At 43.6% G+C, this 10,958-nt stretch overlaps 2 protein-coding genes across 3 annotated transcripts; one reads left to right on the top strand and one right to left on the bottom strand.

Moving 5' to 3' along the window:
• Window positions 1-306: 306 nt before the first annotated feature.
• On the top strand, window positions 307-3,492 carry chst14 (carbohydrate (N-acetylgalactosamine 4-0) sulfotransferase 14). Its single transcript, XM_086046731.1, has 2 exons — window positions 307-1,401; window positions 2,006-3,492. The coding sequence occupies exons 1-2, from the start codon at window positions 1,120-1,122 to the stop codon at window positions 2,834-2,836; spliced, it is 1,113 nt and encodes a 370-aa protein (XP_085902857.1). The 5' UTR covers window positions 307-1,119; the 3' UTR covers window positions 2,837-3,492.
• A 173-nt stretch (window positions 3,493-3,665) lies between these two features.
• LOC147138822 (uncharacterized) lies at window positions 3,666-10,917 on the bottom strand. 2 transcript variants are annotated; one of them, XM_086046728.1, is made up of 14 exons: window positions 10,330-10,917; window positions 9,685-9,794; window positions 9,484-9,568; window positions 9,291-9,413; window positions 8,699-8,905; window positions 8,553-8,618; window positions 8,364-8,438; window positions 8,064-8,251; window positions 7,746-7,884; window positions 7,523-7,633; window positions 7,138-7,386; window positions 6,368-6,510; window positions 5,625-5,723; window positions 3,666-4,827 (listed from the first exon to the last, which is right to left on the bottom strand). In XM_086046728.1, the coding sequence occupies exons 1-14, from the start codon at window positions 10,339-10,341 to the stop codon at window positions 4,806-4,808; spliced, it is 1,629 nt and encodes a 542-aa protein (XP_085902854.1). In that variant the 5' UTR covers window positions 10,342-10,917; the 3' UTR covers window positions 3,666-4,805. The 2 variants fall into 2 exon arrangements, with proteins under 2 accessions (XP_085902854.1, XP_085902855.1); XM_086046729.1 differs by lacking the exon at window positions 3,666-4,827 and having other exon boundaries at window positions 5,621-5,723.
• Between the last annotated feature and the right edge of the window lie 41 nt (window positions 10,918-10,958).

The raw sequence follows: 10,958 nt of genomic DNA, 5'->3' as shown, positions 1-10,958 counted from the left end.
TATTTTAACCCATCTGGGACCCCTGAATTTTTAATGGCTTCATTCACCATGTGTGTGATTGGCTGCGTCAGTGTGTCCTTAAGTACTTTTAAAAAGCTGACATCAAGGTGAAATCATCTTTAGCTCTGGAGGTGTTGAATGAGCTAACAGTGTTGGCTACCTACTTCTACATTGGTCAATTCTGTTATATTAAAAACTGGCTTAGTGTATCTTCCTGATTAGGCGGATAAAACGTTTCCGGTATGTCTTGTACAGCATGGATAAAAAAGTTATTAAACTCAAAGGCAACAATGTAAAGATCTTTCACTAAGTCATTATTGATCTTTATTTCTGTCTACTATTTTTGTTTGTTCTATAATGTATTCTATAATGTGCTCTATAATTGTTTTCTATGATGTTCATAGCGTAATTTGCTTTTGTTCTACGCAGACTATGAATTCGATAAACGTAAATCAAAAACATTATTCGTGTTGCAAGTGCTGCCGCCTGTGGATTAACATTGGGGTCTGGTCTTCTCAAATCATGCTAATAGGCTTTAGGGGAGGGGTCAGAATGTAAAAGCGATCAACATAGCTGGAATACTTAGAGTTCAACAGCACCTGATTACTTTAAAAACTCTGAGAAGTAGTATATACGGCATACAAAACAAATGCACAAAATGCGGGCCTTTGATTTTTCAATGTGCACACTTGGGAACGTCATTTTCAATGAATGTAGGTATTGTTGCAAATAAAAATAGAAACCGTACACAGCTGACTTCAACCAAGAGGTGGGGTGTATCCGGAATTATTTTCTTCAATACTTTTAAAAACTTTGCAATTTCTGTTTGAGGGGGCAACCCCCTTTTTCATTGAGTTTATACTTTAAACAGTATTTTATTCTGAAATGTCCAACCGGATATCTTTTTTTCTCTCTCGGTTTTAGGGTCCGTTGTTTCCCAGTGAACTGGGCATTGTATTGTGAAAATCTGACAGGAAACGCTACGCGCGGATGTTGTCTGGACAAAAAGTTAACTATGGGTACGTGGTAGGTAACGCATCCATCGATTTTTGTTGGCTGAGCCGTTTCTTCCAGAACCAAGTTCCTGAGGCGCCTAGTTAGCGGGTCGGACGCCCGGCGATGGCTCCTCGAAGGTCGGACTCCGTAAAGAGAAGCGGCGGGGGCGGCGTTCGGACCCCCGACTTTCGGAGCTCGGGCTCGGCGGCGCGCCGTCATTCCACCGCGGTGCTGCCGTCCGTGTTGACGTTTCTGGTGATCGTCGCATCTGGAGGCCTGCTGCTCATGATCGAGAAAGGAATGCTCAGCGGCGTGGAGACACCTCCGCCCCGGGGAAGCAGGAGGCTAACTGTCGGCCGGCACGCGGGCCAAGGGGAGCGGGCAGCCGAGGACGTGGAGTCGCAGGTAAGGGCTGGAGGCCACCCGCGGGGCTTCCGATGGCGCTTCGCAGGTAGGCCTACATAACCAGAGAGGGCAAAAGTAACATTTTTGACTTTCTAAGTAAAAAAGTCAGGCTCTAAAGTACAAAAGTAAAAATGATTTTTTTCCTACTGATAATCATACACAAAACCAGATGTGACAAAATAGTCACTCTTTGTACTCTAGTACAAATACAGTTACTGCTCCAACTCCTGTACTTTGTAAAAGGAAAAAAGGACACCGAACTCTCAAGTAAAGATGGATTTTACAGTCAATTAGACACAGTACCAGCAGTGACTAATGTACTCCCATGTTGTACTTTAGTAAAGGTACAGCTAAGTAATAATACATTTTACGGTCAGTTATGTACAATACCCATTTTGATAACTTGTCAGTAGTGAAATCAACCCACTGGACTCAAAACATGTTCCCATACCTTTGGTTACATAATGACCTGACTAACAAAGCAAAGCAGAGGATGGTAAAATACTGACATCAAGCACCAGCACTCCGGCCCTTTGAGGATGCTCAAAATCCTCACCTGTAATCTATGCGTAATGCTCACCTTTTCCTTTGCCGCCCCATCCAGATCCTCCAGGACATCCGAAACCGGACCATGACGTCCATGTGCAGCCAGAAGAACATGCCGCGCAGCCTGTGGTCGCTGACGCCGCAGCAGAGGAAGACGCTGCTGCAGCACGTGCTGGTCAACGACGAGTACCGCTTCCTGTACTGCTACGTGCCCAAGGTGGCCTGCTCCAACTGGAAGCGCGTGCTGAAGGTGCTGGGCGGCGCGCTGGAGAGCGTGGACGTCAAAATCAAGATGGACCACCGCAACGACCTGACTTTTCTGTCCTCGCTCAAGCCGGAGGGGATCCGCTACCGGCTGCAGCACTACTTCAAGTTCATGTTCGTGCGCGAGCCCATGGAGCGCCTGCTGTCCGCCTACAGGAACAAGTTTGGCGAGATCGAGTCGTACCAGCGCAAGTACGGCGCGGAGATCGTCAAGCGCTACCGCAAAAGCCGCGGCGGCAAAAGCTCGCGGGCGGCCGGCGACGACGTCACGTTCGCCGAGTTCGTCCGCTACCTTCTGGACGAGGACGCCGAGCGTATGAACGAGCACTGGATGCCCATGTACAACCTGTGCCAGCCGTGCGCGCTGCGCTACGACTTCATCGGATCCTACGAGCACCTGGAGCGGGACGCCGACTTTGTCCTGCGCAGCGTCGGGGCGCCGCCACATGTCGGCTTCCCGGCGCGGCAGTCGTGGTACAAACCCGTCACGGCGGAGACGCTTCACTACTACTTGTGCAGCCTGCCGCAGAAGCTCCTGAGGGAGCTGCTGCCAAAGTACATTTTAGACTTCTCCCTCTTCGCATATCCGCTCCCCAACACGACCGCTCAGCACTGCCGGCATTAAAAAAAAAAAAAAAGTGACCTGGATTAGTTTAATTCAAAGACTAATTCGTACAGAGGCCCAGACTTGACAAGGGAATTGTGGCCATTGTTTGCGCCCTTGCTACATCATGTTTTTTTTTTTTGATGAACCATAAAAACATGGCGCGATTGTCAAGGAAAAAGCAGATGGCCACAAAGAAGAGGAAATGGGCGAGAATAAGGTGTGGATATTTTGTGAGGGGCATTGATCGATCGCCCCATTCATTTTTGGCCACAGAGACTCTCTGCTCTTAGCTTTCCAGCCACAGGTTCATATCAAATGTTGAACTGACACGAGACAAAATTCGAGATCCGAGCGCCGTATGCTAAAATAAATGCCACAATATTGCAGCAAAGCGCGACATGAAGTTGCCCGACTCACTTCAACATATTTCTTGGCTTGATGATGCCACAAGATGGTACCAAAGTAATATGTTTTATATTACAATATATACAGGGTGTCATTGTTACTTAAAGACAGACAGGTATACTCATTTTGCGGTCATAAATGTTGTGCGCACATTTTTACTTTATTGTGGCCACAATTACAAATGTACCCCCCATCTCATGTCTGGTCTTCTGTACATTTGTATTGTACTCTATTTTTCTACTTTTCTATAAAGACTGTTCACATTTTTACCTGAGCCGTCTCGTGACTTTTATTTAGCCGGCTGAACCCACGCCAAACACAATGTCAGCACGTTGTGGATTATTTCCACTCAGCGTCCATGTTAGAGGTATAAAGTGAGGGGAAATAATGATTTTCATCCCCTGTTGAATTTTAAGCACTTGCAATGAATTTAAATCAACAGTTTAACAAATGTTTCTGGTTTACTGATTATGGTAGGAGGCAGAATATCTGTCAAAAAGAAGTACACAAAAACAAAAAAGATAACTAAGCAAAACCTGTTAGAATCTGGTGTTGCCAGGCACAGGGTTGAGACATGTAATGCGCTTGATTTTCGCGACCAGCGCAGGTGTAGTGCGCGGCGCGACGGATATCTGCGCATGGGTGGGCTGGACTGGGTTCTGGTATTTTCACAGACGCGCGCAGCATAGCACAGTAAAAAAACAAAACAAAACAAAAACAGGCGTTATGCGCCGTTGTGTGCGTGAACACAATATATTTTTTATTTCATATTATTCATATCTATATTTATTAATACGTGCATCACAGCCTTTTATTGTTCTTTTATTTATTGTATTGTTTGTAAAGTGCTTTGTTACAGCTCTAGCTGTTATGAAATGCGCTATATAAATAAAACTATCGTAAATAGTATTGTATAGAAGAAAAAACAAGAACATCTGCAGGAGGTTAAAACGCGTTCGAGGCCGTGTGTTTCATTTTTTACTGGCAAACGTACTAATTTTTATCCCTCTCAAAATGTTTTTTTTTTTTTTAAATGACTTTTTTAATTGATACTCACTGGCAAATTTAAGGCATGCCTGTAAATGTACCCCAGACATACCGTTGGAGCCAAAATTCCGGCTGAGTTGTACTGGGGTCGAATACTTAATTCACCCGCACTTTTTTTTTTTTTACCATTTTTTTGACTATGTTCTTTCTGTTAGCGTTATCAGTAAGCAACCACAAAAATTCGAGTACTACATGGAAACATTTCAAAGATGGGAGAGCTCATATAGGCTGGGGAATCTAAAAATAAATAATTCATAAAAAAAGGGAACCATGTAGTAAATAGATCTAGTGGTAAGAAAATGCACTGGTGTCTACGGCAACTAGTCGACATTTTCCCGATTTGAATGGAAAGCCAAGTCCTAGTAGGCGTTGCCGCTGCCGTCTTATGGAAGAAGCAAAAAAAATAATGACTGACAATGAAGACAAGCCTCTTTTAAGGTCCAGTGAGGGAGGGCTCGGCTAATGTAGTCCGCTCCAGTCAGCAGCTCTAAAGCATCATTTTGGGAAGGCGGTCTTGAGGTCGGCTCACTGCAAGTCAGTCCCTGAAGCTCACATGTCTGAAAGGATGACAAAATACCAGCAGGGTTAGAATCGTTTTTTTTTTTTTTTTTAAGTTCATTTCTTTTTAGAGCAGGTTTGTTCATTTTAATTTGTTCGAAAATGCTTTGTCTGGATGTTATCGGTTTTAGTATTAGCTTTAGTTTTTTATTTAACTATAAGGGGTATTTCTTGAGTATATATTTAGAATGAACCCCGAAAGCTCATGTATTGTTGGATGAGAATGAATAATCTTGTGGTACGGGGGGGGTGTTTCGCTGATGTAATCCCACTTTGTACACAGTTAACTCATTCACTGCCATTGACAAATTGACTTTTCACAGTCCAGCCATTCAATCCCAGGAATTCACTCGTATTTTTTTTCAAATTTTTTCAAACGTTAGGGTAAAAGAAGGTCTGAAAACACCTGGCAGTGAAAATGGATTAAGGAAAATGGATAGTAAAATGATGTCCTCTGAATGCGCCATTTGCACACTAATTGACAAGTTTGAACTCAGCGGCTTGCAAATGAAGTGCTGCCTCCACAAGTGAAAGTCAAATGCATACTTTTAATGGATGTTTTGCTCACCCCTGAAATGAAAGCCAAATTTACGTGGAAGCGGGTGTGTGTACGTTGTCTTATATGCGTGAGACAGGCTAATTTCAGCGTGTGTGCTGTAATTTGATCCTTGCGTTGTTTTGACAAATATCGTACAACCAGACACTTGGGAGCTGTTTTAAATTGTGGAACAAAAAAAAAAAATGTATCTCCTTGATGTGTTACAAGTTCAACTGAGAGATTGGCCACGTAACTCACTGCTCGCCGGGCGATCTCGCGTTCGGTCGGTCGTTCGTCTCCGTCTGTCGTTGAGGTACTTGAAGATTGCTCGCCTCTCTTGCAGGGTTGCAGTCGCCGCTGGCACGGAGCAAAACGTTAGCGGCCATTCGAAATTAAACATTTTGTTTCCTTTGCTTCAAACCATATCGTTCGTATCCAGTTGAATACAGGCTCGGCCCATCACAAAATCGTGAAAATTCTAAACTATTTGCCTCATCGCCTTTAACATAAAGCTGTTATCTAGCAGTAATCAGAATATATAATATGAAAATATAATATAAATATGTGAAAATAATATGATGGATTTCAGTGTGTTTAAATAAATGAAAGTCAAAGAATTTCAAAGCGGTCCTTGCATCTTTTCATTTTTCTGAAATGAAAAGTTTGGACACCCCCGAATTACAGTTTATAACACAGCATTGTGATAATTCACTTGTTAGGTAATAATCCTCAAGAAGAATTTGATCCAGCTCACGAAATGAGGATTTTTCACAAATTCACACTTTTTACTTGACGAATATTATTATTCACACTCTTTACTAAAAACATTCATATTATGTCATTTGAGCTGTCAGATGATTGTAACAGATTACAAAAGAACGGTTTTGTCAGTGCTGATGTGAATGGCCCCCAAATGAGGAAATATGCCTCCGCTACCCAACTTACCAATCGGCGATGTGAACCGCATCGACACATTTAACGGGCAAACGAGTTTGCCTTACGTCATATTCTCAGCTGGGGCGGTGAGCCTGTCTCGTAGCGCCCTTAGCTTGGCCTCTCTGTCGCTGACCTTCTGAAGAGCGGTGGCCAGCAGCGTCTCCAGGTTGTGCACGGTCGCCTTCTCGCTCTCCAGTTGCTTTTTAACCTGGAGAACACAATTGGACCGCAATGTTCTCGCGCGGTTTGAACTCAATGAATAGTCGTGTTCATTAATCGTGATTTCAATATCAATTGAAATAATTAGTTCTGTCAAGCGATTACATTTTTTTAAAACTCATTAATCGCAAAATTCTCCATTATTGATCGCGATTAATCGTATTTTTCAGCAACTTTTTTTTTTTTTTTTTTAAACAAAATTTGGAACCGATATTTACTTGAGTAAAATCGTGAAATTCATGTGGAAAAAAAAACAAAAGTATATTTTGATTCAAAGACTGTTCTTATAGCTTTCTTTGATCCTTGAATACGATTCTTTTCCCGGAAAAAACTGTTTAACGATACACCAAAGACGTACAACTAATATGGTATTTGAATTTGGCTTAGCAAAGTGCGCAAATTATTATGGATTTCTCCAATGAGCTGTCGAGCAACTTTTTAAAGTACAACTACATAATGGGCCGTCTTTGCGACGGATTCCCCAGCTACTACAGGATGTGAATAAAACTGAGTTAATTGCTAATTTAAATTAATCTCCATAGTTAATGCTTTAACTTTGCCCTAAATATAATCCAATTTTTTTTCCCTTCCCCCGTAGTGGCCCAGGTGTACTCACTATGTCGAGCTCCAAGTTTTTGGATGTGAGCTCACACGCGACGAGCTCCTTGTCCGTGTCCAGTCTGGCGCAGAGCTCCCGGACGCAGGCCAGGTCGGAGAGGAGAGCGGCCGGCCCTTCCTGGGCCTTGCGCAACTCCGCCCCGATGGCGCCGACGAGGTCCTCCACCTGCTGCAGGCTCCGCTCCCGCTCTTGCAGTTCCGAGTGGGCCGCTTGCAGGCGTTCCACCAGCTCGAAATTCTCCTGATCCTGCGGTTGACGCATCAAAGTCAGCTGCCACCCCCAGTGGATTCGTCTCTTTTTTGGAGTTCGGTGATGAATCACTTGGTCTTAAAAGTGTGGGGATTATCCGCTCATCACGACATGCCGCTTTCATTTTCCTTGCCTTTGTCCTCAGCAGGTCCTCGATCCTGTACATTGCACTGACGTAAGAGTGCATGCTCAGCTTGAGCTCATCCCGCTCACGCAAGACCAGCTCCATCCCAGCGTGCGCGGCCTTGACGAAGCGAGAGAAAATACAACTTGGTGCTATGGCAAGTAGAAAAAAAAAAAAAAAAAAAAAATGAACATAAAAAGAAGAAAAGGAATCCACAGATGATTATTATTACTTGGTTCTCTCTGGTCAGTGTGGTCAGGTCATCTTGCAACCTCATGTTCTCTTTAACAATACTTTCTTGGGAGTCGTCCAGCTGTTTTGGAAGGTCAGTCACAGCCATCTCGCGGCTGTTTGGCGCCCCCTGCAGTTGTCTGAGAGGAAAAAAAGACACCAAAATATTCCAGAAGCACGAATGGAAATAGAAATAGCAATGCTCCTATCAGTGTTAAATTGTAAAGACGCATTACGTTAGCACCACTGTGGTAAATTTGTATTTGAGACGGCACATTGTTACCAGATCAGATCGGGCATCTTATTTTTACGAACAAACCTTAGCGCACGAGCTGCTCTCCTCCGCTTTGTTGCCGCCGCCGCCGCCGCCGCCGCCGCCGCCGCCGCCTCCTTCTCTGCATCCCGAAGCCGCTCGGCCGGCTGGAAGTCCCACCGCGGCTCCGTGGCCCACTTGCCATCCCTCAGCACCGAGAGCTGCGAACGCAGCTCCAGCCTCTCCCGCTCCAGCTTCAACACAGAACACACACGCACACACACTGGATTGGATACTTCCTCTTTTGTCACAAGTGTAACCACAACTGTATCTTGGTCTTAAATGAGTTGAAACAATCAGACTTACCTTCTGGACGGCATTTTCCAGGTCAATAATCCGATCCAGTTCATTTAAACTACTTGAACTTGTCTCCGGAGGCTCCTGGGAAGACAAAAACACAACAGGTGGAAGTATTTTATTATTGGTTCGATATCATTAAACGAGTCACAACTTTTTTATTCTTAACTTTTCAACACAGTGTATACAGCAACTTACCGCTCGTATTTTTACAAGATTATCTTCTAAATCTTTAATGACTTCCTGTTGACTTATAATGATTTCCTGCGGAGACAGCGTGGACAAAAACAAAAACTGATCTTGTCACCTGCTTCATGTTGTTTTTTTTTTTTTTGTATTCTCACTTTGGAAGCGGACAAGTTGCGGTAAGCGATATCCAGCACTCGCTTCTTGTCCATCTTGGTCTGCTTCATGATGTCGTTCTTGTGCGTCAGCTCTCGACACAGTTCGATGTTCTTCAGGGAGAGGTCGGCCACTTCGGCGGAGGACTTGTGCTGCAGTCCCTCCAGCTTCTGCTCCAGCGTCTTGTTACTCTCTTGCAAGAACTCGATCTGCGTGATGAAATAATTGGCAAATAAAGTATGCGGGATTATTTAAATGAATGCCAACCAATCATGTGGTGATTAGTGTGCCAATGTAAAATAAAAAAAGAAAAAAACATGAGAACGCAATTACTCCTCCCTCCTTTAGCTTTAGGCCAATTAAAGCATCAGATTGTGAATTACCAATCAAATAAAAGTACATTTGCGAGTAAATTGAGTTGATGTCATCATTTCAGTAGAGTTTGAGACACTTATGTGTGTTGGCGTGCGGGGAAATTTTTGCTCACGTCAAACGTGAGCCTTGGCTCAGAGCGGTGAAGAAAACGCTGCCATTTATATCCCATTTTAAAAATCAGTTGAAAAAGAAAGGCAATATGCGTGCCCCACACTTGACCTGAAGGGTAAGATAGGCGATCAGTTTCTTATCGGTGTTGTTCTGAGCCTCCAAAGAGATGGCGTCACGAGGTCCATGAAGTGAATGATTCAGATTATCGATCTCTTTGTCCCTCTCGGCCACCTACAACAAGTGTTTGAGGGGACTCAGTGACAACATATACAACTCGTACAACCGGTAGCCGTCAACTTACTTGGGTAAGTAAGAGTTTTATGCAGCCGTGGGCATTGTCCAGGTCGGACTTGACTTTGGTGACGTCTTCCTGCGACCCAAAAAGCCTACAAAAATAAAATGGCAAGGATATCAAGAAGGTGCTGGATAAAATAATTAGCTTGGCGATTAGCATCTATTGCAAATCTTTTTTGTTTAAAAAAAAAAAAAATTCTCAACAAACCTTCCATCATCCAGTGGCTGTCGGTCATCTCCATATGAATGATCAGGCGATTTAGGTGGAGGATGATTAGGAGGAGGTATGACTTCATGGGTCTGCATTCTCTGTGACATCTGAAAAGAAAACCGAGCTGCTTTCCACAAGACCAAAAATGTGACAGGTACCTAACGCGGTTTATTAAACTTTGACATTGCATCTATTTATGTATGTTCAATATAAATGTGTTATGAAGGAATCCTCTTCCATTTATGCATTGAAGTTGATTTTTTTTTAGGACAAGAGAAGCTGTTTCACACACTCGAGAACCTCTCGGGATTTCGTCCCGTAAAAAAGCATAATGGTGGATATTTTTAAGTAAAATTGTATCCGCCAATGGGATAATAAATTTGGACACCCCTGTAGTAAAACGTCTTCCTTGTTTTTGACAGGAACGCCTAGGCCGACTATGCTACTGCATTTAATATCATGTTGGTGGTACTTGGAGAGTTTTAAACATTTTAGGTAGTAAAAACTACATTTTTGGCAAAAAGGTGCAGGCCCCGAAATCAAATTTTGCTGGGATCTATGGAGGCGTGGGACTGTACTACAACAACAACAACAACATTTGCATGGTTGTCACAATCACAATAGGAGAGCATTTAATTTTACCTCTGGTGACATGGTCCTGCTGCCACTTTACATTATTCTTCTCCCCGGCCGGTTGAGTCTGGCCCGTCCCGTGCGGTGGTTCCGCAGTGACATCACTGCTTTTCTCTAGATTTCTCCGGATTCCCAGTTGACAGTTGAGAAATCCAAAGTGGGGCGTGAGTATATTGCAGCCCAGACCACCCCCCACAGATTTCCATTAACAGCGCCGCCGTCCAGTAATGAAAACACAGAGCGAATCGAACGACACTTTAAATAGTTAAAATGTAAATGTATACACTCACATGTCGCATGCAAAACACGTAGGCGACAATAAGTGTTACCCCACAGATGAAAGGTTGGCAAATGTTTACGGCCAGCAACGTGCGACGTCATGGGCTAACTAGCTAGCATAGTCGAGCTAGCTGCGGTTTCTAATGTTGTAATAAGGTGACAGTAATGTACAGTGATGCCACTTTTCGAGGTTTTTTTTGTACAGGAGGTTTGTACATGTTTCATTAAAACTGAAATGTATATTTTTTTAAATCACGACGGTAGTCATGGTCAAGTCTTTGATCCCATGTTGCCACGCGTCATAAAGACAAGCCCGTCATTGCACCACCCCCTCCCCCTCCCCCCCTTTTTTTTAATAA

Source organism: Filicampus tigris, chromosome 12 (genome assembly GCF_054856515.1).
Source record: "Filicampus tigris isolate MCC_2025a chromosome 12, RoL_Ftig_1.0, whole genome shotgun sequence".
NCBI lineage: Eukaryota > Metazoa > Chordata > Actinopteri > Syngnathiformes > Syngnathidae > Filicampus > Filicampus tigris.
The sequence above is the reverse complement of the archived record's forward strand: the minus strand, read 5'-3'. Positions and strand labels throughout refer to the sequence as shown.

What these genes read in the sequence shown, in the direction of transcription:
- chst14 (XM_086046731.1), top strand. Translation starts at nt 1,120, where the DNA reads ATGGCTCCTCGAAGGTCGGACTCCGTAAAGAGAAGCGGCGGGGGCGGC. An exon ending in CCGAGGACGTGGAGTCGCAG is followed by an intron (nt 1,402 to 2,005) that starts GTAAGGGCTGGA and finishes CGCCCCATCCAG; the next exon opens with ATCCTCCAGGACATCCGAAA.
- LOC147138822 (XM_086046728.1), bottom strand. An exon ending in TGGAAAATGCCGTCCAGAAG is followed by an intron (nt 8,252 to 8,363) that starts GTAAGTCTGATT and finishes TCTGTGTTGAAG; the next exon opens with CTGGAGCGGGAGAGGCTGGA. An exon ending in AGAGCAGCTCGTGCGCTAAG is followed by an intron (nt 7,885 to 8,063) that starts GTTTGTTCGTAA and finishes TTTTCCTCTCAG; the next exon opens with ACAACTGCAGGGGGCGCCAA.